Genomic DNA, 27,741 nt, shown 5'->3' on the forward strand with positions numbered 1-27,741 from the left:
GTTTTTTCCCGGTTTCACAAACTTCAAGCCAAAAAACTGAGCAACATAACATTAGACCAATGAAATTTCCGAACGGAAACGAAAAAATGCACCTAACGTGTTCTGAGCTACACGGCATCGGGAGATGCCAAAAGATTTGTTTAACCTTTATTTTTACAGGCAAGTCATTAAGAACAGGTTCATATTTACAATGGCGGCCTGACAAGTGGAATAACCACTTAGGGAAAGGGAAGTAGGATTAAAATAAATACAAAACATAAAAAATACATACAGGTTAACAATTACATAAATACATTTTAAAACAAAATTATGTAGAGAAGCAACTGCATATGTCCGTGAACAAATATGATATAATATTTTTAAAAGATGAAATTGGAATGAATTTATCCAGTTTGAGGGTATTTTGCAAAGCATTCCAGTCGCGAACGGCAGCAGATTGAAAAGATGCAAAACCAAACGCAGAGTTGATTTTAGGAATGCTTAATTGAAAATGAAGTGAGGACCGGGTGTTATATGTGACTGCAGCAAGTGACCTAAGTAAGGAGGTGAGTGGCCGAGAAGGGTCTTATAAATGAAGGTGAACCAGTGAACTTTACGGCGATTGTGAAGGGAGGGCCAGTTAACAGATGAATATAAAGCACAGTGGTGTGCACAGTGGTGTGTTGAAAGAAGCATTTGTGGCAAACCTGATAGCAGAATGGTAAAGAGCATCAAGTTTTGACAGGGTGGACTTGCAAGCAACCCTATAAATAGTGTCTCCATAATCTAACATGGGTAGAATGGTCATTTGAATAAGAATAAGTTTGGCAGAAGTGGTGAAGGAAGAGCGGTTTCTGTAAAAGAAACCAAGCTTGGCTTTGACCTTAGATTGCAGCTTTGATATGTGGATAGAGAAAGAAAGTGAGTTTTCCAACCAGATGCCCAAGTAATTATAAGCAGTGACTTGTTCCAGAATAGCCCCCTTGCATATTAAGGGCAGGAGGAGGCGTAGTACCCCTATGGCAAAACCACATGCCAAGATAAACTCCTAAGAGAAATAGTTGTGAAAGGAAGGAGGAAGACAGTGAACAATAACTTTCTTGGTAGGCTACTGTTTAGATACAAGCCGTTGTAGCGCGTTGAGTCTGGGTAAAGGGAGAGCTTGGTAACTCCAGTTATAACAGAAATCATATAAGCACAGACAGGTTTCCAAAACTCGATCTTTTTTATTTTTGTTGGCAACAGCGTTACGGGTTAGTCAAAGAAACTTAGAAAGAGCATCAGAAAATAATAAGGACATAATCTTCGTCTTGCACACATGTATAGACAGGTGCGGCTTATTTATGTTTAAAATAAAAATATTTGTAAAATTCAGTGGGTGCGGCTTATATATGGGTGCGCTTTATAGTCCGGAAATTACGGTATATATATATTGTTCATAAAATATTGTCTATTGCATATCATATTGTATATTATCTTTTAAACAGTCTTGTGCACCCTCTGCATGTTTGGAAGTACATATATGTGAGCGAAACTTATTTTTGTTCTGAAGATGATCAAAAGCACATGCAGGAGGCGTCTCACTGATGACATATTCACTCTAACCTAAGAGTTGCCTCAGCACAGAACCTAAACCCAAACATTAATGAACTTACAGCCAAGAAACGATGTCAAGCATCCTGCTCAGGTAAATGTGCATAAGAGCAGGATGTACTACATTTATGTACTGTTTTATTTTCACAATTTATTCTGTCAGTTTTGTTGTTCATTAAACATTAACAGTGTTTGGCCTCGACTCAGACCCAGCATTTGGCCCCCTCTATGATTGAGGTTGACACCACTGGGATAAGACATGGCTCGATGCCATTACCCACACTGGACTCAGAGGCACATTTTGAAATGGGATTCATTGTGTGCAAAAAAAGCACAGTGCTGGCATTACACTACACCCACACTGCTATTCCAGAAGATATCTTTTAGTTGCCTACAAAAAGAAAGTCCTGCACATGCCACAGTTCACAATTAAGAGAAAAGTCCAGGTGTGAAGGTGCCCACCACTGACCAGCTCAAGTATCACCTAAATATTAACAACTAGAGTCAATTAGAGATCTGTTACATACTGAGGTTTCAGGTAGAGAGAGAATATTAGAAAGAAAGCCTCACTGCATAACTGTTTTTCTGCACCAGATGGCAGCGTGTACATTAGTTTAAATCTGAATCTGAACAAAGCTCTGTGTACGCTACCTTCTTTTTATGCTGGTCATTTTTGTCTGTACTAAACATTTCTACTTTTTTTTCTGATTGTGATCTCTGGATCAAACATGCACAGAGAAGCCAAAGGAGTCCTTTTGTGCCCCTTATTAGCTATTTGAGCTAACCTAAGTGTATTATACTATATTACGTATTTGGTAAAGTGTATTCAGTTGTAACACATACATTTGGCACTAGCTACACTGGTGACACACATTCACTCATGTTTATTAACATTCTCTGGTGTCCCCTCAGGAATCTGAGGCTACACTGGACACTGATTCATCACCTGGCTGTTTTCCAAACTGTCCAGTTCCGGTGAGCCCGTGCCCACTTTAGGCTCAGATTCCAGTTCTTGGCTGACTAGAGTGGAATATGATATGTTACTCTGCTGTTGTAGACCATCAGCTTCAAGGTCACTTGTGTTGTGCATTCACATAGATGTGAAAAGCAAGTGCTTTTCTGTTTAGCTAAATTTTAAAGAGTAGGTATTTAAATTTCCATAGTGTTTCTACCAGCTTAAAACAGTCTGGTCGTTCTCCTTTCACCTTTTTACATCTAATTCCAGCTAGCAGAACTGCTACACACTGGATGTTTTTAGTATAATTCTTCAAATTCTAATGTAACTCTTAGCACACAATCTATTAATAGAATGATAATAATTAGTCAAACACTAATTGATGTCTATTAAAATGATCATAAGCCCAAAAATTTTTTTTCAACTACTTCAAAATAATCATGCAAATAAGACCAGGGGTGTAGAGTTGGAGTCAGAAAAAGCTACAGTAATGTAGCAAAGTACAGTAGCAAATTACATTTACTTCGTTACTGTCAACCACTGCTTTAAACTCCATCTGACCCTGAGATCACAATTCCCACTTTCCCATTCTGATGTTTAATGGGAACAGTAAATGAAGTTCATGGCCTGCATCTGCATGATCAATGGGTAAAGTGGTTCCTTTTTATGTGTCCAGAGTTTGTATTTTAGTCATTCAACAAATAGTAATCTTAATAAAATACTTAATTTAAATCCTGCATTTAGACGGATGTTCTGTAACTACTAGTTTAACAGTAAAAGACCTGGGAGTTATTTTAGACAGCAACTTGTCTTTTAAGAATCATATTAACCATGTTACAAAAACAGCCTTCTTCCACCTTAGAAATGTTGCTAAGCTAAAAAAACATGTTGTCTATATCTGATGCAGAGAAGCTCGTCCATGCGTTCATGACCTCCAGAATAGACTATTGTAATGCATTACTAGGTGGATGTCCTGCATCATTAATAAACAAGCTACAGTGAGTCCAGAATACAGTAGCCAGAGTTCTCACAAGGTCAAGAAAATATGATCATATAACCCCAATCTTATCGTCCCTACACTGCTACCTGTTAAGTTTTTAGGTAGGTTTTTGGACTGTTTTAGAAATTTTGTTGACCTAGAGATTTTACATGAAACCTGGCTATGACTAAAACCGTGTATGCTGTCAGGCTTTTATACGGTTACTTTAATAAATCACTAGATACCAGCTTATATAACATAAGTCAAGTTTTTATAGCTTCTCAAATTATTTTTTTGCCATTATTTTTGATCTCCTAGCCCAACTTTGTACAGTCATGTGCCCCTGCTATGAACTCTGAGAGGAACTAACAGGAGGAAGGGAAGTGGAATTTACTATTATACCTTAATACCTGCTGCCTGCGTCTATAAAACAAATAGTGACATTCATATTATACAAATATTCAGTGCAGTAGCACAGTGTTTTGGACACAATTCACTCTGGTCACTTCCATTGTAATGCAGTATATTGAATTATTAATTTAAAGCACTAGGCTGTGTTGTGCACATGCAAATGACTTTAGAGAGGGATCATTCATACTGTGCTGAATGAGGACCATTGCACAAAACAGACCAGAGAACACCACAGCATTAAAGCATTATTCCTGCAAGAACAACCAAAAAAAGAAACTGGCACCCACTATATTATTTTGTAATTCCAATTATGCTGCAGGGACAAAGGTTATTTCTGCAGTCAGTGACAGGTTTATGTACATACTCGTGCACACAATCATGCACACACACACACACACTCACACACACACACACACACACACACACACACACACACACACACACACACACACACACACACACACACCACACACACACACGCAGGCACGCACACACACACATGGAGCAGCTACACTAATTGAGTAAAATGCATTGCATGTGTTAAACTGAAATGTTGGTTGAAACATGGTGGGAAACTGGTATGATGGCTCTTAGATACTATATTAAACAACTAATTGCTACCAACTAATAATATCAGGTAACTAAACCACATTTGTAACACTTCATCTCTTTGGCTTCACTCCATGGTGCTCATAGAGCAGACAGAGTGTGATATACAGTATAAAGGTGCTTCAAAGGCTTTAGTGGGTACTTCAGAATTTTTGGTAGCTCTCTGTTTGTTTTTTCGAAATGGGAGTACCAGTGCTACATATGCAAAAAAAGAGGAAAAGTATTAGAGCCCTACATTAAATACTTTGTCAGGAAAAAAAGGCTTACCAATCAATCAAATCGATGCTTTCTTTAAAAAAAAAAAAGGGGGGGGGGCTGAAGAGCATGTTGTTTATTTGAGAAAAACAGACAAAATAAACCAGTTTTTGAAACAGTATCATCCCTTACTGCATACATGAGCTCAGAGTCATTACAATCGACAGGAAGAGAAGCCTCCCTTTCACCCCAAGTGAGCAATATTTGCCCTCCCCCCTAGGTTTAAAGATCCCTCATCAATAGGACGAATGCTTTTCTGTTGCATTTAAAATGCCTAGCATGGCACTGTGTATTAGTACATAAGGTGCACAGTTTGTTTTATGGATTCTTAAATACAAGGAAAGAGTGACAATAAAGGAAAAATAATATGTCAATGGTTTATCAACTTAATAAAACCAATCATATTTTCTTATTTTTGTGGCAATATATTGTATTTTGCACCAAATGTTAGAAAGTTGTGGTCAGGGCACAGCATCAGCAATGTTGGAGCACAGAGGGTTAAGGCTTTGCTCAGAGGCCCCAAGGGTAATAGCTTGGCAATACCACGGCTGAAACCCCTACGTTGTGCTGAGGCAGCATCAAGAAGAAGGACGCCTTACGTTTGGACAAGCTGGTGAGGAAGGTGGGCTCGGTTGTGGGCTCGGAGCTGGACAGCCTGACATCAGTGGCAGAGAGATGGATGCTGAGCAGGCTCCTGTCAATTGCGGACAATTTGCTGCATCCACAGCATCATCTCCAGGCAGAGGAGCAGCATCAGTAAAAGGTTGCTGTGTTGTGCTCCACTGATGGACTGTGGAAGTCATTCCTTCCCCAAATAGGGGGGTTGGGCGTTATTTTGTAGTATTTATTGCATGCCTTATTGCCTATGTTTTTGGATACTGCTAGAAGCTGTAAATTTCCCATTGGGATGAATGAATGAATGAATGAATGAATGAATGAATGAATGAATGAATGATCGATCGATCGATATCCAGATGCCAATATGCTTTTAAAAGGGTTTCTAATGGTTTGTAATGGTATTTGCAGTGGAAGACATGAAAATGTATGTAGTTGTTTCAACTGTTAGAGGGAAGATGTTTATCACATATACCTTATCCTAACATGTCAACAACCCCTTTTTGTCCCTTCCATTGGGACTGTTAACTGTAATTGTCCAATTGTAATTGATTATATATGTTAACTTCTCAGTAAAAAAAACAGCATCTGCAGAAAAATCTAATAGATACAGTACAACAATGTAATTACATAAAGAACTACTAGACAATCCTTTTAAATGTACAAATCTTTTCGAATGCTCGTGACCAGACTATTTGTCATTACCACATTATACCAGCAGAACTGGGATAAAAATGGAATACCATATGTTGATGGCTTATGAAAAGCTGCTCTCCTTCCTTAATACTAGTTACATGACTTTTAATCCTTTTCCTGCTGATTTCTCCTCCCAGTCTTGTCACCCACACGACCCTCATTCCATTGGTCTGGTTCCATTGTGCACAGAGAAGCAGTGTGATAGGCAAATTCTCCTGGTGAGCACCAATCTGTGCACAAACCCGGAGCAGTACTGGATATTGTGAGATCAGTCACGCTTCTTCAGAGATCATCTCAGATTCTAAAATAGAATGGTGTTAAGATGCCTGGAAGGGAAATAAACACAAATGTCTAAATGGTAAAGGAATTTTTAAGGAGTTTTTCTTGGTTGAGATGAATGTAAAATCAATGCGTGGCTGCTGCTGAGAGAGATGGAGAGAATAGTGTGTCAGGAGAGATAAAATGACAGTGCTTAAATACACACAGATGTAAAGCTTTTAGCTAATAGAGTTTAGAGCAAAAAAAACAACAAAGAAAAACACTCCCTAATAGCAGATCATCAACAACAGGACATTCAGACTGCACATTACAAGCATTGGATTTTGCCTACATAGCACTATGTAAATATGTACCTCTGCTAAAAAAGGAGCAAATGCCTGCCAAGGGTTTTATTTTTCCCTGCCCTAATATTCAAGTACTTGACATAGCTGAATAGTTTCAGGTGTTATTTAATAAGAAACCACAAAGCACCTGTGAATCTTCTTAAAAAAAACAAAAAAAACAACAACAGTAGTAGTTGATATAGTACCCACATTTTTCAGGGATGATTTTTTCAAAACAAAAATCATGCCCATATTATTTTCCCAGTTTGCACACATTGGCAGTAATCTGACTTTGTAAAAGCATTATTCTTCCACACAGCTACACGTGTTCCGTTATATGAAAAGAAGTAACATCAATTATTTCTGAATCGATCAATTACTCTAAATTAAAGAACTAAATTAGTTTAGTTACATATACAGTATGCACATTACATAATAGAATTGGTTTAATTAAATAGGACAAAACAGTGCATCTTAAGGTATCATTGAGTAAAAATGACCTTTAGGGTTTTAAGAAAGTTGTGACACTTTCAAATTCTATTATTAAATCTTAAAAAAAAAAAACAATGTTATTAAGTGCATTGATATAAGCCTGACATTTGCCTTATAGGTAGACTTACTGTGAGAGCTGCTGTTAGAAAATGCATCAATGGGACCATGGGAAATAAATGTAATTTGAGGTACACTTGTATAGACAAGGGTTTGAAAATCCAAGCTTTCAGAATAACACAATTCCGATTTATTACTGGCTAGATTTTAAATGTACTTTCAGGCACTGATGCTGGGAGTAAAAACTTGAAAAATAAGAATCATCTTTATTGCAAAGTATCATGGGTTGCATGTACAAGTAATTTTTAATGGTGTGCTGGTGCTAACACTTATAAAACCATAAATATATAATATAAATAATAAAATAATAAATAAAGACTTTAACTATACAACTATTCCAGTACAAACATAAAGGTGTTCAGTGTGGTGGAGGTCAGGATTCTGTGCTGGACACTTGAGATTTTTCACTCGAACCTTGACGTCTTCATAGAGCTCAATTTGTGCACATGGGTAATGACATGCTGAAACATGCTGGATCTTTTAGTTCCAGTAAAGGGAAATTATAATTCTACAGCATACAAAAGACATAGAATTGTGTTTGCAACAGTGTGGGGAAGAACCACATATTGGCATGATGGTCAGGTGTCCACAAATCTGTAGCCATATATTGTATGTAACTAAATTCAAAACCCAAGAATAGGCATATTTACAATTAAAACAAAATGGACTAAAAAAAACCCCATACAAATCTTCCATTCCTACTATTCATCAGAGAAAGTGATAAAATATCTATTCAGCAGTTAGATCTTATCATCATCTAAGTATCCTCAAGACGACTTCTAGAAAAGTTGTAAAAGTGTTTAGCCTTCATATTTTAAAACAATATGATGAAACAAAAAACATCTATTGACAGTTTTGTTTTATTTAAAAAGATTTACACTTGTATTCAAGTAAACCAACAGGACACACTTCATAGAAACGCTGGTTTAGTAAAGAAAACAGTGAGACAAAGGTGGGAAAAAAAAAAACTGTCAATATAATACAGAGGAAGCTCTTTGAAACGGCTTGCATGGAAGGGTTAAACGATTGGGAAAAGTAAGAGGTATTACTTAATATGATCAATTTGTAATTTTAGAAAGGTGTCTGATGTGAAGGTACATAAAGACGACATCTCTCACACACATCACCACACGTGTTCTTAAAGGAGCAGGTTGTAATTTTTAGAGCCCTCTGCTGCCTCCTAAGGCATGAAATGGGGGCAGACCTGAGCAGCTCTGATCTGGCTGGGGGGTGGAGTACATTTCCGGGCCAGAGAAGTGTAAACAGAAGCCTGAGATAAAAGAGACCAGCCGATCCACTCCATGCCAATACCGCAAATCACAGTTTTCTAAGGTATCTTTGAAATTATGCGATTATTACAGGTCGAGAAATGATTACACATTACAAACTGAACTTTAAAAAAATTACACTGGGTTCAAATACTACAGCAGTGCTACGCAGTGGTACATGGACCAAGAGAACGTTCTAGAAATCTGTCCACAAGACATTAAAAGAAATCTCACTGCCAGTGTCATTCATTTTTCATCCTCCTGGCAAACTTAGCCGTCCATATAAATCACTGAGACAATTAGTAGAAGTTATTAGTCCAGACTGGAGGTGGAGGCTGAGAAGAAGTTCTACTCGAACTCCAATTTGATCCACTCCATTCAAAGGAAAATAGCAAAAAAATAATAAAAAAATAAAAAAATACAGTTGTAGAGAAGGTGAACTATAAATGGTCTATACTGTCAGGGTTTCTTTCAGACATACAAACATTATTACATAAACACACATGCACACAAAGTTCAAGTAGAAAAAAATCTGCATAGCTCAAACAGTACTTTAAATGCAGTTATGTATATATTTATAAAAGTAGGTAGTGTGTGGATGGATTAGAAATAAGCTGAAAAATATCAGCACTAGGAGCATTTCCAAACACACACCGCCAGACTGCCACCAAAGAACATGTACAGCAGATTCTTAACTTCATGAGTCACTTCAAATCCAAAACCTTCGCCGATTACGACGTGCCAGGAACTCCCAAACTTCTTATCCATTGACTCCTTTATCATCTTAGCTGCACTCTGAGGAAGACAATAATGTGAAATAATGTAAAAAAACACTACACGACTCTAAATTCTTGTGATTTTTACATTAAAATCTTTGTATTTGACATTGCGGAGCTAAAACAAATGCAGTGAATCAACAATTTTTTGATGAATCTGTGAAAGCCAGTTTATTAAAAAAGACTATTTATAGGCTCTTTTTTGTTAGATTTTTGCTTCATTCGAAAGAGATATGGGGTTGCTCTAGCAGATTTGGCAACCCTGAATTGACTACTAGATCGCTTTGAGTCAATCAACCCTCATTACCGAATTTATCAAAGCTTACAGAATGGATGTTAGCTTTCATAAAATGCGTAGGCTACATTAACAGTCCAGATGGCTTCACTATGAGGGTCTGGCATGATGTAAGTGTTTAGACTCCGGGCCAGACAGACTGAGAATCAGTCAACACTCCTACGAGCGTGGGCTGCGAAACAGAGTCATGTTGAGAGCCAAGTCAGTACTCCACCCCTTACCTGGCCATGCTTACCTCATTATTAGTAGCAAACTTTTCACAGGCTGTGACACACAGCTCCATGGTTTCAACTCTCATCTCCTCTGGCATGTCTGTGTGCTATAAGAGAAACAGAGTAAAAAAAAATATCAGCCCATTTACATCCAGATCTCGTATACAGTGTAGGGATTAAAACTATTTTTACATGTAGTGCACCCTTTTTAATGAAATCAAAAGTAAATGACAAATAACTGCTTAAATGTTCTATGGCAAAATGTTTTATTTCCTCAGGATTTCACTTACAAGTAAATATCTAGAGTTGATTTTAAGCATGATAATTGTGTGGAATGTGTGTTTTGTGGTTAACTTTTACTATGACGACAATGAGCTGTGACTGCTAGTCAAGGAATTGATCACAATTGTAAACTAACTGGAAAAAAAATGAATTAGTGTGGCAAAATCCAAAAACTTATGCACTGCTGAGCTCCTGAAGAGCAAAAGGCCTAAAAGTTCAAATGTGGTAAATAAAAAGAATTCAGTTTACAACATCCTACAAAGGTTCATTACTCTCGAAGTCAACAAATCAAGAGAAGATCTCAAAGTCTAAAAGAAGTCTAAAAATTGCTGCGAGCTCTGAAACAACATCCTATAACCATATAAAACAAATGCCTATTTGTACCAGAATGATGGGTAGAGGTGAGTACGGAGAATGAAAGAAACTGCTCATGAGCTGAAGCATACCATCTTGACTTATGGTGGGGGCACTGCCACTGAAACTGGCTGTCGTGTTTTTATAAATTATATGACTGATGACAAAAGCAGCAGGATGAATTCTTAAGTGTATAAAGCTAAAGTATCTGATTATACTATTCAATTTGCCCAAATGATTAATAACTAATTAGATGGCACTTCACCGTGCAGATGGACAATGACCTGAAGCATACTTCAAAACCAGCCTAAAACTTTACAAGGCAATGTACTGAATTGTTTTGCAAAGGCCAAATCAATGACCTGACCACTTGCTGAAGGCAAAGAATAGGCATTCATTCATGATGGCTGCAGTAGAGAGCCATCACCAGGGAAAAAACTCATTGTCTGGTGAGAGCTATAGGTTCAGACGGTCATTGACTGCAAAAGAATTGCAAAAAAATACATACCCACATATACAACATACTTACTGTACTTATGAATACGTGTCAAAATCAGTCCCTCACAGATGGGACTCTTGACCTCCCTTGAAACAAAGCAGCATGACTAGGTGTAACATGCTGTTCTGTGTGGGAGTGTTGTTCCACTGCTTTTGCATCTGCAGTGTGTGCACAATTCCACACTTTTCTCTCTACTACAATTCTAGATAAACTGTTTACTCAAAACTTATTTTTTGCCGTCACGATCGTAATCACTGATTTACTTTTTAATATATTTTTTTGCTATTAATATGTATTACATAATCCCCAATGGTCTATTCTCTTTTTTTCATAGAGTTTCTCTCAGTGGACTGCTTTAATAGTGTATTTATGTTTATGTTAGTGTTTCTATCCAATCAGATATTAATTATCACATCACGTGTTGCCAGGGCCAAAGGAATCTGCCGTGAGGATTTCAGAATCAACAGGGCGCCAGAAAAAATGCACAAAAATGGACATAAAACCCTGGGTCATTTTATGAGTTTAAAACTGATGCTTCTGCTATGTTCTACAGATGGACTATCGAGAGCACCTTGAGCAGCTGCATCTCTGCCTGGTTTGGGAACTGCGATGTCTCGGATCGTGAGACCCTACAGAGGATAGTGAGGACAGCTGAGAAGATCATCTGAGTCTCTCTCCACTCTATCATAGACATTTACACCACAAGCTGCATCCGCAAAGCCTACAGCATTGTGGACGACCCCACACACCTCTCACACACACACTGTTCACCCTCCTGCCATCAGAAAAGACGGCATTCGGGCCTTCACATCCGGAACTATGCAACAGCTTTTTCCCCGCAAGCCATCAGGGGCCTCAATACACAAAACTGAAACTCACACACACACACACATAGTCTCTTATAGTCATGCACAGTACTGTATAATCAGAGTATACAGTAGGTTTACTGTTCGGCGCTATTTTTGTATTTTGTGTTATGAGTAAATGTCCCACATTGTCTTGTGTTGTCTGTCTGCACTGTTTTTTGTCTGCACTGTTTTTTTGTCTGCACTGTTTGTACTAGGTTGCACTCGATGCACTTTATGTAGCTTTATGTTGTGTGTTGTAGCCAGTGGTGGTCAGTCAGGGCCAGCAAAGCCTTCTCTGCTGGCCTAAACACTATTAGAAGCACTGACCTTCATTTACAACCTAAATTCTAATATTTGTTCCATGAAATTGTATTAATTTATTCCCAACAGTTTATTCTCTTCATTCCGTAGTGTTTCTCTTGACTGCATTGCTTCAAGTATGTGGATTTTAGAATTTTTTTTTGTCCAATCAGATTTCCGCCTCTATGTGCTGCCATGTCAATCTAATCTGCCCAGGGATTGCAAAAAGTCTGTTCTGCTGGACATTTGTACCATAGTCTCCTTAATAAATAGCTCTTTTTTTTAACCAATCAGATTTCATATTCGCCTCACGTTTTCGCATTTTTGTATTTTATTGATGGTTTCTATAATTGCAACGTGATAGTGGTGGATTAAGTCGGGTAAGTTCCCACTGAAGGCCCAGGTACCAAATGCACGGCCCGCGACTGGTTGTAGCTCTATGTTGTTTAGTGTAGCACCAGGGTTCTGGTTGAACGTTGTCTCATTTTCACTGTGTACTGTGTACCACTGGGTATAGTAGGAATGACAATAAAAGCTTCTTGACTCTTGACTTGAGATGATGGTGGTATCGAAAAGTTTCAGGACTGGTGCCAACTGGTGCTATTCTGACCACTGTGATTTCATCATGGACAGCATGGTAGAACAAAAAAGCAAACGTGAAACTCTAAAAAACTGGGCAAATCTGGAGACATTTGACATGACATACGTTTGACATACGGCGATGCTGCAATGAGTTGTTTAAGGTGTTTTGGGTGAAACAGGGTTTGAAAAACTGTCGAAATGTCGAAGCTCATCAAAGAACAATCCACAAGACCTCACTTCCGCACCCACCCTACTTGCCAGATTTAGCTCCAGTGGACGCCCACATCCCGAAGATGAAGATCCAGATCATGGGTTGTCATTTTGACACCAATGTGGCGATCCAGCGCGAATCGCAAAAGGTGTTTGACGCGTATTCAATATTCCAGAACCGTGCTATGAATGCTGGGAACACTGTATTGCTGTACAAGGGGACTATTTTAAAGGAAACATAGATAAATAAACTATCTTGATACTTTTTGATTCCACTTTGTATTTGGCGCAGCTCTGGCTGCAGTGAAAGGAGACTTTTTGAGTTGTGTTAACTGGGTTTCTTGCTTTAGTAATAGCATTCATTCTTACCTCATGAGGTACCTGTCTGTGATGCAGCGCTCTGTTATACTGCATTTCTCTATACTATTGATGGTTTCTATAGCCTTGGTGTCATAATGATATTATTGAGAGGTGGATTGATTCAGATAGGACTCAAAGATTAAATAAGACTTGTTTCAGCAAACTAATGCAAAATCAGTGAGCAAGTTCAAAATACAACTGTTGACAGTTGATTATTTGCATGGCACACCATCAACACTACCTAAATCATTCTACTAACTGAATGATTAAAGTGTGAAGCAGGAAAAAACCTGAATACACACCCTGATGAGAGGAAAGCTGTGTAGTCTCTTGTAATCTGCTTCCTCTTTCTTACTTTCTCCTGTTTCCGCCATTTGAATGTCTTACTGGAGAAGAAACAAGCACAGGACATGATGTGAGTGAGATCATCTGCATGCCAACAGGTTCACATATTGCACATATTATTTCTTTATATTTTGCAGTTTCAAGCTAAACAGGTTCAAAGACGAATGGATTTGATACAGATGTGAGGTTTGACAAGAAAATACTGATCAATAACTTCTTATTTAAAGATATTACTATAAAAATACACACCAGAAAATAGAAAATAAATACCCTATTATTTATAATTAGGTCAACAAGGGAAAGATAGACTTTCTCCATTTCCATTCCATTACAGGCTACATCACCAGGAATTCCAAAAAATTCACGACGTTACAAATAAAATGTAATTTAGATGAAATAATTACAAACATTTCTACAGCCATGGCTAAGACAATCGGGTATCTTAACTCTCAGCTAGCTAAGTTACCTTTTGGATGACTAGCGCGCGAGCAGAACAATGAAAGTCGGTATATTATGCTAACAACAACAGAGACTAGTTAGACAGTTGATAAACTAGTTCATTTCGGGTTTTTGGTCGCTGTAAAATACGGATATCGGAACATGTGGAAGATTCAGGAGCTGCGTGTTAACACTGGTCACCATCCGACGGTCTGCAAACAATTTTTGCTTGGGGCTGAATGCTAACGAGCTAACATAGTAACCGTACAGGTATTAGCCAGGCTGGTTTTGTAGCTAACAAACAAGTAAAACACAGCAAGAAACGCCGCACGAGCTTCACAAACTCATAATGTACCTCGCGTGCGTCGTCTGACAGACGATACTGACCACGGTCGCGCGCTGCGTCGAAACTTACTTGTTTTAGCTACCGTTGACATGGAAACAAATCGGCCATAGCAACCACGGAGGAGGGAACCCACGTGACTGTAGTACTTCCGGTGTACTCTCTGTAGGAATAATAGATACAAAGCTGTAGCCAAAAGGCAAACTTGATTAAGGGCCGTGTGTTGAATTTTGGTTTTTTTTTATTTATTATTATAAGTTTCTTTTCGGCTTCTCCCGTTAGGGGTCGCCACAGCGGATCCTCCGCACGTTTGATTTGGCACATGTTTTACGCTGGATGCCCTTCCTAACGCAACCCTCCCCAATTTATCCGGGCTTGGGACCGGCACTAAGAGTGGCTGGGGATGGTTCCCTGACCGGGAATCGAACCCGGGTCGCAGCGGTGGGAGCGCTGCATCTTAACCACTAGACCACCAGGGGACCTTTTTTTTTTTATTTTTTATTTTTTTTTTTTATTTTTTTTTTTTTTATTATACCAAACATAAATTCAATAATGAAATGAAGGTTGCCATGGTTTCTCTCATTTATGTTAGAATTTTCTAAAAATAACTTATTTGTAGTTAATAAATAAGGCAATATATTCATTGCCTAATACAGCTGTTCTGTGATCTCTAATGAGAGATATGAAGCTGGACCTTAGTTTTTTTCAAAGGTTTTCCCCCACATATAATGTAGTTTCCACTGAACAACACAGAACATGATTCACAAGCATTTATTTTTATTGATCACCTCCTTAAAAGGATAGCAAAGGGCAGAGTAAAGATATATGACTTCTGCTCAGCCATTGCTCACACTGCATATTAGATCAACTGTGAAATCTAAAGAAAACAGCACTGTTTGAGATCAATATTGTCAAATACCCTTTCCCAAATGTATTTAAAAATAAACTTCTTCTTCTTCTTTCGGCTGCTCCATTAGGGGTCGCCACAGTGGACCATCTGTCTCCATACCCCCTGTCCTGTACATCTGCCTCTTTCACCCCAACCACCTTCAAGTCTTCCCTCACCACATCCATAAACCGCCCCCTTTTGCCTTTCTCTTTTCCTCCCTCCTGGTGGCACCATCCTTAGTATTCTCCTACTGATATACCCCATGTCCCTCCTTTTAAAAAAAGTTTTGTTAGACCCCATTTGGGTAATACAGATGTGTATTTATATGTGTTTTACATGTAATATAAAATTCTCTAAAGATATGATCTACTTAACTGTTCTGCTTATTTCAGCAGACTTTAACAAATGTCTTCATTCCTTCCATCCTTCATGCATTCACTACCTCGAAATGTGGAATTGTCAGGATTTTCCCCTTTTAAGAGATATTTTTGAAGCTGGACATACAACGCTAAAGAATCAATAGTGCTAGCCGCTAAGCAGGAAATGGCTAGCGCTATGGATTCAAGATTTAAGTTTTTTTTATTTGTCACATACATAGTTACATACAGGATACATCTTGCAGTGAAATTAAAAGTAAAAAAAAAAAAAATCTCGAATCCCTAGCGTTAGAATTAACCGCTAGCCACTTCATGGTTAGCGGCTTGCGCTATTGATTCCTTAGCATTTTTATGCATGCACAAAATAAATGTTATGTTATTTCCTGTACGGAGTGACAGTGTGCTTACTCTAATTTCTTTTTTATACCCCTGGCATTGTTTTGTATGTTTTTAAATAAATAAAAATGCTCTCAAATTGCGAGGCAGAGACTAAATAAACTTGTGGTCCGCTACTTTATACGTCCGTGTGAAACTTAGATTTTAACTAGGTTCCACAAGTAAGACAGATTGGATTCGGTACACGTGTGCACCGAACCGAATGCCCTGTACCGAATTACGAATGCGTGTACCGTTACACCCCTACTATCCATTGATAAAATACAGATGTGCTTACAGTATAATGATTGTGGATGTTGAATATTTCCAAAATGGCATTTTCTGTACTTATTAGTATATTGTAACATATTATTTTAACATAGCAGTGGGCAGTGTGGCATTCAGCTTAAGTTATGTTCTTTCCCTGTGTGGGTTTCCGCTGACTTCTCTGTTTTCCTCTTATTTCCCCCAATAACCAAGCCAGGGGTGATTTGGCTGTGCTAAATTGTGCTGTAAGTGTGTGGGCACAGTGTAGTGATGGCCTGGCTTCTAGCCATGGTGTAATTCCTCCTTGTGTTTATGGTTCCTGGGATTAGTTCTGAATCCACAATGATCCTATTAGTATAATGCATTTACTGAGGAATAATGAACAATCTATTTAGGTACATAGGACTTGCTTTTCATCTACTACCCTGAAAGCTGTAAAATAATATAGACCTTTAGATTTTCTTTTGCGATGAACTTAAACTGCTTGATGTAGGCTATTTATGTTACCTTTAAAAAAAAAAAAAAAAACATTTTTAAATGTTGTCAGTTGTGAGATTAGATGTGTGTTAATTCATAGCTCTTTCTTGAGGTAAACTATGTAATAAAGTTTTTGCTTTTACATTATTATGATGAATCTTAGTAGCTTCCAATCTAGTTTCCAATTTGGGAGGACTGGAAGGAGAATATGTGGCCTATTTTCTTCAAAAGTAGGTTTGCACCGTTGACGAAAGAGGAGGATTGTCGGAAATAACTAATTGACTTAAAAAAAAAAAAAAAAAAACTACCATTTTATCTGCCCCAATTACACATGCCAACAGACAAATTTACAGCAACACCCTAGTTCCAGTAGTGCTCTTACTGATGGAGAAATAGAGAAGATAAATAGAAAGAAAATAGTAGAACAAGACCTAGACATTCCTTTATTGAATGTAGCATGTAGGAAGATTTGCAAATGCAAGGTAATGTGCACATGTAAAATGTAGTTGAAACACTGCAGAATGCTTAACCCCAAAGAAGTACCACAGTATGGAACAAATGCCCACAGCTGTGTGCTTCATTGCTTCCTTTGAACTATGGATTTGTGAATAATAGCATTCCACAGTTTAATTATTTTATTTACCCACATTTGCCTGTCTAATATTTTGTTTTAAAAACAATTAAAAGCTTAACATTTTGTTATTGGACTACTTAGTCAGGCTGCTAGATGAGATTTTGTTAATTGTGCACTCCTTCATAAAGGCACATGGTAGGTAATGAGAAATTGTAGGAGCGACAGAAAATATAATAGGACTGTTAAATTCTGACATTAGATTAGAAAAGACAAATGGGAACACCTGTGAGTTGAGATAATGTCATAGGGTGTTATGACCGATTGAAAAACTGAGGATTATATACAGAGTGCATTAGAGATGTACATCCAGATACCTGAAGAGCAGCTGAAATCTGAGTGAGAAAATCCCTAAACCTGCACCTCTTAAACAACACACTGCAGTACATAATTGTGCATATCTGTTCTGTAAAAGTCCATTCCAGTGTAGTCGTTTCCAGGCATTGCGCATTCTTCATTAACCGATTCATTTGTTGTTATTGACATTTTAATAATCCATTGCAGCAGAGTATTGTTCATAGATTCATTTATCATTCTGAACTGCATTACAGCACCAGAAGCAGGAGATGGGAGGATGTGAAAAAGGAAGTAAAAAGCCTTTGAAAATCTGTTATGTGATAAATTTTGTACAATAAGCACATGTTTTTAGAGAGCATGCCATGTGACCTAAAAGTTGTGTATCATGCTTGTGTTTATTGCTCTGTAGCAAGATGTGATAATGAACAAGAATAGTTGCTAAGTAACGGCAGCAGTTCCAGGAAATAAATGAGAAGCGGCTGAGTACACGTGTGCGTGACACCCACCGTTAAGCAGCCAAGGCTGTAAAAGAAAGGACATTTCCTAAGAGTGAAATCAACTCTACTCCTTATAGTAAAATGTTTTGCAGTGAAAGCTTGAGCGATATGAGAAGAATTTAGAAAATAATCTTGTGTAGAAAAAAAGAGAGCAGAAAAGCTTTAAACACAAGCAACATTTTTTTTAACAAGATATTTTTATGTATACACCAAGTACATGACATCACAGGGACCACGAGTTTAAATTTAAAACAAATAACAGGCACCACATTAACCTTAATAAACAACTGGACATCTGTGAAGTCTAAAAAAAAATAAACCATTAAGGTAAATGATAACTTGTTAGTTCTTCTCAGTTCAGCTGTCAGAATTTCATTCTTGTGCTACTGCATGCTGCTGCCGCTTGCAAATATCGCTCATGAAAATGTGCAAAACAATATTTATATCTTCTTAGTTATTTCTGCAATTATAACAGGTGCAAGTCCACTGTTTGCTGGCATTCGCTCTGTGTTCAATTTCAGGACGGACACCTCAACAGAACCTTTCCACCTTACTTACACCTTATATATATATATATATATATATATATATATATATATATATATATATATATATATATATATATATATATATATATATACATGAAATAAACAGTATATTACATAGTACACCTACTATTCAATCTCATTTCTATATGGAATGTGGTTTAAATCACAGTTATCAAAAGTTAAACATACAATTATCAAGAACAATGGCTGAAAGAAATGCACTGCATCATGGATTCATTAATGCTTTATGGACTTTATGGCTAGTCAGGTAGAAAAACAGTTTGAGACAAAATTTTCAACAGAAAAAAAATATTATTAATAATTTCATAACTGATTTCAAGTTCTTTAAGGATACCTACTTAACATGCTTACTAGCTTCACTGTATTTACTAAGTAACAGGCTTTAAAGAGTAACCCCAGAGACCTTAATGGAAAAGTTTTAAAACCTGGGCATTAATTTGTATATCATATTGTAATCATTTATGGTTTTAACAAATGTATTGCACTTTAACTTGCATATTTCCATTTTGGCTTATTCATTTTACACAACTTTGCATTCTTGTGCTGTTCAGACACAAATATGCATATCTACCCGACACATAGATGTCTGAGTGATGACAGTGTCCAAAATCTCCATATAACTTCTGTTGGCAAATAGAGTGTCTTTCTGCAAAAGCAGAATTTGATTCTGTATTGATTATGTCAGAGCATCCAAGAGCTGGTTGTAGGCACTGAACATGAAAGTGTAAGAACAACAATTCAGGCTGTTTTATCAATATAAATAATGTATTTAATCAGGAGTTTAACTAAGATAATAGGGTGTCTTATTCTTTAAAAAGTAATCTACAACATGGGACCATATTTTAGCATAGAGTTTTGTTCATTGACACAAGTGTTGTAATTTAGACGCTCTATACCAGCAAGATGGATATAAAATAAAACAATCAAAATTTTATTTATTACTTTCAGCGTTTATTTTAGGGGGGGTAAATGGCTTGATTGGTTAATGAAAAATATTTTGGTTAAACCCCCTAAATTAATGCTTAAAGTCTACACTTTAATTACAACTTTGAACAATAAATATGAACCTGACTGATTATATTTCATTGCATTTTTACTTTTTACGTGAAGTACCTTTAATTGTTTCCCTATCAGCAGGCATTGCAATCAGGTTGAATTTTTCTGAAGATATTTATTATGTAACATCTTCAACATGAAGAAGTAAAAAAAATATATAAAGTGCAAGAAATAAACAAGCCGATGTAATTCTCTTATTAAATTAAAAGTGGAAAGTACTGAACATGGAATGTTTGTGAAGTTCCAACCTTTCTCATTTCTCTTTTCAAAAACATAAAAAAATCTTTCTGGTAAAAATAAACAATAAACATTTTTTCTTATAGTTTGACTTTAAGTGATTAAATTATAGAAACATTCCACACAAACATTTCCATTCACCGGACATTGTCTCAGACACCCTTCAAACAATTCTCTCATCATATGACCTCTTGATTTAATTGTCACCCTTCACTGTTGCACGCTAGTGTGATAACTGCATTGCTCGGCCGACTGCTTGGTGACCCCTCCAAAAACTTCAACCTCACGGCTGGTCCAAGGGACTACATTACCCAGCATGCCTGTGCTGCAGTGAGCTAGAGCTGAAAGCTCTGCACGAGTCAGAGGCCGGTCCCACATATTAAACTGAGACAGGTCACCTAAAAGAGCCCGTGATGCCTCAAAACGAAGTCCACCCACTGAACCCTGTATGGAAGAGATGACAGCAGTCAGGATTTAGTTTTAAACCAAAGAAACATTTCTTTTCAACTGTTTTATACAGTGTATAATAGAAATAAAATGTGTGTCTTGTCTATATTGCTGCCCACTTGCTTAAAGCACTTTATGTTTCTCACTCCCAAGCTGATGGATAAATTCCAAGACACATGGTCAGCCAAAAGACACACAAGAAACTTCTCCTCGATCAGAAACAAGCCCATATATTCCCCAGGCAACAAAACAATGGACCAAGCTTATGTAATTAAAGCAAAAAGTTTGTATGGTCTTAACAGTAAATTGCTGGTCCCAAAATTAAATTATTGCACTCCTGAGAGCTTCTGTGCAACCATTTTCTCGTTTACTTTTACTGAGGTTTAGCAACTGTTGCAAAATGTGGAAGTTCACTTATATAGTCTTCTTTTATGCAGGGGGTAAATTCATGATGAAATGAAATCCTGAATAATACATACCAAAACATTCCAAAATATCTGATACAGTCCATTGGGGGCCTTATAACAGGCTCAGAAATGAAATCAGGATTGATAGAGCATAACGAGATTTTCAGTATTTGTTTAATTTGTGCTAGATTCCTGAACAGTGATTTGTTGATAGGACTGGTAAAACTTTAATATGTTGCCTTTTTGCCCAGGAGTGTACCAACTATAACATTTTTGAATGTTGACTGTGGTATCCCAGTTCCAAATGGCAGTCTAAATTTATCAGTGCAAAAACAACAGCATGGATACATTGCAAACTAGAGCACTAACTAATTACACTCTCATAGGTAAAAATTAAAATGCAGCTTTTTTGAAAAAGATTCTTGAGCCTTTTCCTATTTTTACTATAACATGATTTTGCAAAGTTCTTGGTGCAGTAATTGAAACACCACCAGTGTTATAACATCAGATTGACAACCAATAATTATACATTTATCCCTGATTAGGAATAAAATCCTTTGTGTATCATTTGTCTATATATTTATACATACACCTGTGTAGCTCTTATGTTCGATAATTGGGTAGTTCTCAGCTCAGCCGGTTGTCTTGTGCACTAGCCAGTATATGACTCACCTGTTCCTGGCCCAAGACAAGCGTTCCCCCGGGACGGATGTAGTGGCGGGTTGCCAGGTCCTTCCCCTCACCTTTCAGCTTGCCACCCACATATACGTGCCACACTCCTCCTCTCCTGTTCCAACTGGCGCACACGTGCTGCCAAGAACCCGCCGTCAGGTTCAGATAGAACTGTGCCACCTACAGGAGGAAGGAAAACTTATTGAATATTTCATCAGCATCCTTCCTCCCAACATGGCTTCAGAGTATGCTTAAACATTTTCATACTGATCTGCTGAGCATAACAAGAGGCCACGGGACAGAGAATGGATCTGATGAATGTCAATTATGCTGTTTTTTATAGATTTACAATCTCTGTGAAATTCTAACCATTAGCTGGGCTGTCAAAGAAAGAACTCCAGGTTGAACTGTATTTATTAATTTAAAGGCCAGCAACAACAATAAAAGGAAGATATTAAAATACAAGCACAGTGTTTTGATCACAGTAATTAATAGATAAACAACCCATTTAATGATGCTGGCCAATGTTTAGTCTGATTTGTAGGTTGTGGACAAAATGTCGTAACTAGACACATGATATTCTCAATCACCCTGATCTGTCAACTCACATTACTTACAAGACGTTCCAAGAAATGGAGCTACAGCAGCATTTGCTAGCATAATTATCATTTTAAATACTATAGCTTATTAAAAAATAGACATTTAATTATAGTCATATGATTACACCAGCACATCCAAAGATTATAAATGCTACTACATATGTACACTCTATATTCTGTTTATATTATTGTCAATTTTATTTGGCACTGCAATCATATTCAGTTCAATCAAATTTTATTCACATAGCTCTTTTAACACTGGACATTGTCCTAAATCAGCTTTATAGAAATACAGTTTTATTATATTGTTAGTATTTTTATTTTATTCCTCTGTACTCTCTATTATTGAAAAATCTTAAATATTAAACGCCTTAAAGATTTTTAATTATGCAAGAATATATGTATTCTTTTAATCTTTTATTTCCTTTTTTGTCACCGACCTATTGTGAACATTTCACTGCACTGTTATATCTGTGACAAATTAAATATGAATTTGTATGGATGATACAATTGCTAACAACTGCAAACTGCTTTATGAAAATGAAAGGTAATAACCTACAAAGTCTGACAAGGTTTTTCCATACACATAACAAGTTCTAATCAGACCTACTGTATCTAAGGTACCTGTTAAGAAACCCAGACCCATAGTTGAAGAACTGTTCTAAATTACTGATAGTTTAAACACATCACAGCAAAGGTTGTGTTGTGCAAGTTTCTGGCAAGCATTACTCTAAATCACAAAACTTAAAATCCAATATAAACCTAACAGGCTATGAATGTCGAGACATGGTTTTCAACTGGCTGAGAGAAAGTAGTTGATCTTGATTGAAAAAAGAACAACAACACTTATTTATACCTCATTTTTGATGAGGAGCTCAACAGGGCCATTCACTAACTGCTGCAGCACCAGCTCATGGGGTTCCTCTGACACGGCATATGAAACTGCAGTTCCCAGGATGCTCTGCGCAGGTCGGAGCCACATGCAGACAGTGAGGGCATGGAGTGTAGGGATTGCTCGCTTTACTAAAGCATACATAGAACTGCTCCTCAGAGGAAAAGAGAGTCTGTAACCTTCTGGGAACCTATTTTCAGACAAACCTGACAAACAGACACATGTACACACACATGCACAAATAGTGACTACCACCAGCTTTAGTTTTTCAGTTTTGTGTTTTATGGTTGTAAAACAGCACTTAACAGGAATTAACAAGATGGTTTTTTTTTTTTTATTACGGGTTTACAGATAGATTGAGCTTCTCCCTGCTTATATACTCAAAGTTCTTTGGGGAAAGGATATATGGGGAAATATATATATATATATATATATATATATATATATATATATATATATATATATATATATATATATATATATATATATATATATATATATATATATATATACTGCAGTGCATATAATAAACTATAGTAATATATATAGTACATATATAAAATCAGAAATTTGGACTGAGAGTACAAATACTGGAAATAAAACATGAGAACAAACATGAAAACCAGTGAGTTGTGCACATTCAAATATTTATATTCACATTATTTCAATTATTTTTTAAACATTAAATAATAATTATTATATACAAAAATAATCATACTGTACAAGTACTGTATGAAAACCCTTCTGCTCTATAAAACCACTTGTTAAATCAGTCCCTCACCTTGCTCAAGGCTGCTGATTCGTTGGTGTACGGCATCCAGTCCGTGGTCAATATGCTGTTGGTGTTTCTGCGTTTCCTTACGAATTGTTTTCCTCTCCTCTTCCAGAACTTGCATCTTCCGCTTCAGCTCTCGCTCCAGGTTTTCTACACTCCTCTGTGCTGCAGCTCCCTGCACCGTGACTGCACTTGAGACACTGCCTTTGCCCTTCTGGCCTGACTCGCTGTAGTTGTGAGCCAGTGGAGCCATTTCTGCCTACAAGAACACTGATGCATTATTAATGAGTCTTGAACAGGGCACACTTGATGATAGATATACAGAAATACTGGCTTGTTACTGGCTCTGTATTGGATAGATTTCATTCTATTTTTTGAACTACTACACATTGTTGAAGTGAGGCTGAGGTGAAGTGCTGCTTTGGGACCACATTCATTGTTAAAATCGCTTAACAGGAATTGTGCATGAACACATATCAGAGCATGCTTCAAAGTAGGTGCAACTAAATATTGAGAAGAAAAGTGAGTATTGGATCAGTTTCAGGTCTGTACCCAGAGCCTGACTTTAATGGGATATGGAAAAAAAATGAAAAAGGAGGGATAAGTACACTTTGGCTGAAAATGTTCACATTTATATTCACACTCAGCCGCATTGCATCATCAGATTGGACTGTGGGTATAGCAGGCACAGTAGCACTCTACACTGCAGCAGCTACAGATCCCATACATCTTCTGACCCATGTGATCGATCACGCATGCTCTATTGTGTTACTGAGCTTTAATAGATAGATAGATAGATAGATAGATAGATAGATAGATAGATAGATAGATAGATAGATAGATAGATAGATAGATAGATAGATAGATAGATAGATAGATGGTTACACTAGTCCTGGTAGCTTCACAGTAGAAGACTGTATTTCTTGCACATTTTCCTTGATGCTCTGCTCACACGCAGCTTTTCAATTTTTGTGTGAGGAATAATATCGACGTTCTCGGTTTCGCGCGCGCTGATGACCGTTGCGGCACACCCGTGATCAGACGCGGGACATGCACGAGCGCTGCGTCTGCAGCCAATCACAGCCACGCGTTTCTATAGCGCAGAGCCGTAAATCATCAGCGCGGCCACGACACGTGAGCGGAGCAGAAACGACGGAGGGAAAGGGTTGCATATCTATCTATCTATCTATCTATCTATCTATCTATCTATCTATCTATCTATCTATCTATCTATCTATCTATCTATCTATCTATCTATCTATCTATCTATCTATCTATCTATCTATCTATCTATCTATCTATCTATCTATCTATCTATCTATCTATCTATCTATCTATCTATCTATCTATCTATCTATCTATTCTATCTATCTAAGCTATGTTAAATATATATTTGGTAATATATTATAATATAATTATATTATAATTATAATGTTATATATTCTATATTCTATATTCTATATATGTGTGACTGCACATCACACTCGCTTCCAAAATCCTACCACCCCTCTGCAAAATCGTCGCTCTGTCTGTGCGCGCGTGCATGCGCGTGTACGAGTGCGTGTTTGTGTAGGTGCGCGCGAGTGAGCGCGCGCGTGTACAAATGCCGGCGTTCTGACAGACTGTCCTGCCTTGCGTGGGTTTCTGCTTCACTTTTGCACGACCATAACATCCATCATGCTTCTTTTCCACAATTGAATGCTGGAGGCATTTTCTGGTAATAAGACACACTATGGAATCACATGCTACAGGTTGTTTCAAGCGCTGCAAGCAGTTTCTGACAAGATCATTTATACTCACAATTGTGGATTGTAGAGATTGTAGTTTTATGCTGAAATATAAATAGCACGAAATTGTTTTATGCAGCTCTGCAGATGCGTTCCTCGGGAAGAATTGGTGTAGGAGGACAAAACTGTGTGCGATTTATTTTGGGAAAGTCTACTGACAGACTGATATTGGATATTTGGTGCCCATGTTCATTTTCTTATTTTTCTTGTCTTTCTATTCCCAGCGCCAGAATAATAATATATTTGTTTATATAAGTAAATTGCAACCAGCGTTATAGTTCTTTTTCTCTTTCATTTTCAACCTTCGCATAATCCATGATTTACATTTTAATTTCTGTATATGCATTAAATATACAACTGTAGGTCTATAAGTTACACATGCACAACCAGACCAAACGGTTTGCATATATGAATGCTGAATAGACATTATACACCTCCAACAAACAAAATGTGTAGCAGTTACTTTCAAAGCTTCTCCAAGAAGCAATGTTTCTATAAGATTGTTTTGAATGAATGGCAACTTTCTAAATGGGTTCTACTTTAAGGGAACCTTATACAATACCTTAAGGAACCTACCATAGGAACATCACGTGAACAAAGAAAGGCAAACTATATTTACACGTTTAAAGGTATTTATTGCAAATGGTATATTGCAATATTTTATACGTGCTAACTGTTCAGTGTTAGTGTTTTGAAACCATTTCTGACACACACACACACACACACACACACACACACACACACACACACACACACACACACACACACACACACACACAGACACACACACATCTCTGAAAACCCTAGCTTGTTTACCTCTAGTTTCTCGATGCGCTCCTGCATGTGCATGATGGCTTTCTCCAGTTCCCGGACGGTGAGTGCAGGAGCTCCGGCGTCGTCCTGCAGCATAAGTCCGTCTCTTCTGTTTCTTCTCCCAGCCCATAAGCCATCGCTCATGCGTGTGCCGCTTTCGCAGACGGAGAGTTTGCCGGTGAGCTGGCGGATGGTGCGCTGCTCGGCGCGTATCTCCTCCTCCTGCTGCTCCACAGTGCGCCTGAGCTCCTCGGCCGTGGCGCGGAGATCCCCCCACTGTTCCGCCGCGTACACGGACTGCTCGTCCGCCTGGAAGCCTTTCGGACTGCACTCTCCAGGCGGAACCGGAGTGCAGATCAGCCGGCTTACTGTTACCACCTGCTGCTGTCCGCCATCTCCTCCTGTTCTGACACCGGTGATACCGTAAAAGGTTGGAGATCCCGGGCTGTTTCTCTCTCCGCTGCCGTGGAGCGCGTCTATCGGTCCTACACGCGCCACGGAGCCCGACGAAAAGGCGAGGACACTCGAACCCGCGGTCAGCGACTGATTCTCGGCGAGCGGCTGCGTGGCGGTCGAGGCTGCGGCTGCGGGCGATGGAGAGCCGCCGTGCACCGCGGCGATGATGCAGATCACGGCTCCGACAAATGCCACCATCCCGGCGGCCAAGATCACAACGATGAACTTCAGGGTTGCGGTTGGAGCAGGCGGTAAAGATGAGAAAAATTGAAAACGATAACAAAATAAAACGCCACACAGAATCTTATTAATTTACCGAATTTTTCGTCTGATCTGAAGCTATATAACGATAATAGGACAGCAGATCACTAGCGGGTTCCTTTCCTAATGATGCCACCAGTGTTTTCAGGGTAGTCTGATCTCACTATAAAGCCCCGCCCCCTATTTCTGCTTCACAGCCACGCAAATCTCTTCATCTACTATCACTATACCGCTACCCTTCTGACAATTCAAAAGTGCGCCACTTCGCGTACACTTCTGATATACCGCTTTCACGTACAAAATTAAATGAGCCAAAAAAATTAACACATGCTTAAACACCTGGCACACATTTTATTAGAAGCACCTGCATACCTCTATAATACTTGTACCTATAACTCATTAATGCAATTATGTAATCAGCCAAACATAGCAGCAGTGCAAATACAAGCACACAAACAGGGTCAGCAGCTTATTATGTTCACATCAACCATCAGAATAGGAAAAATATTGCATTGTATTTAGTTGATACTGTAATTGCTGATCCC

The 27,741-nt window shown here is 37.9% G+C and overlaps 2 protein-coding genes across 5 annotated transcripts; both read right to left on the minus strand.

Moving 5' to 3' along the window:
- Positions 1–8,145: 8,145 nt before the first annotated feature.
- Positions 8,146–14,596, minus strand: dnal4a (dynein, axonemal, light chain 4a). 3 transcript variants are annotated; one of them, XM_083565658.1, is made up of 4 exons: positions 14,488–14,596; positions 13,592–13,675; positions 9,878–9,961; positions 8,146–9,366 (listed from the first exon to the last, which is right to left on the minus strand). In XM_083565658.1, the coding sequence occupies exons 2-4, from the start codon at positions 13,661–13,663 to the stop codon at positions 9,202–9,204; spliced, it is 321 nt and encodes a 106-aa protein (XP_083421784.1). In that variant the 5' UTR covers positions 13,664–13,675; positions 14,488–14,596; the 3' UTR covers positions 8,146–9,201. The 3 variants fall into 3 exon arrangements, with proteins under 3 accessions (XP_083421784.1, XP_083421785.1, XP_083421786.1); XM_083565659.1 differs by having other exon boundaries at positions 14,428–14,564; XM_083565660.1 differs by lacking the exon at positions 14,488–14,596 and adding an exon at positions 14,101–14,339.
- A 4,487-nt stretch (positions 14,597–19,083) lies between these two features.
- Positions 19,084–27,379, minus strand: nptxra (neuronal pentraxin receptor a). Of its 2 annotated transcripts, XR_014537652.1 has the most exons (6): positions 26,483–27,364; positions 23,886–24,138; positions 23,069–23,310; positions 21,614–21,793; positions 19,321–20,531; positions 19,084–19,284 (listed from the first exon to the last, which is right to left on the minus strand). XR_014537652.1 is itself a non-coding variant. In XM_083567100.1 (5 exons), exons 1-5 carry the CDS (start codon positions 27,131–27,133, stop codon positions 20,298–20,300), a joined length of 1,560 nt encoding a protein of 519 aa, XP_083423226.1. In that variant the 5' UTR covers positions 27,134–27,379; the 3' UTR covers positions 19,084–20,297. The 2 variants fall into 2 exon arrangements, 1 of the variants encoding a protein (XP_083423226.1); XM_083567100.1 differs by having other exon boundaries at positions 19,084–20,531; positions 26,483–27,379.
- Positions 27,380–27,741: the final 362 nt, after the last annotated feature.

This window comes from Silurus aristotelis (genome assembly GCF_946808225.1).
Source record: "Silurus aristotelis genome assembly, chromosome: 17".
In the NCBI taxonomy this organism is placed as follows: Eukaryota; Metazoa; Chordata; class Actinopteri; order Siluriformes; family Siluridae; genus Silurus; species Silurus aristotelis.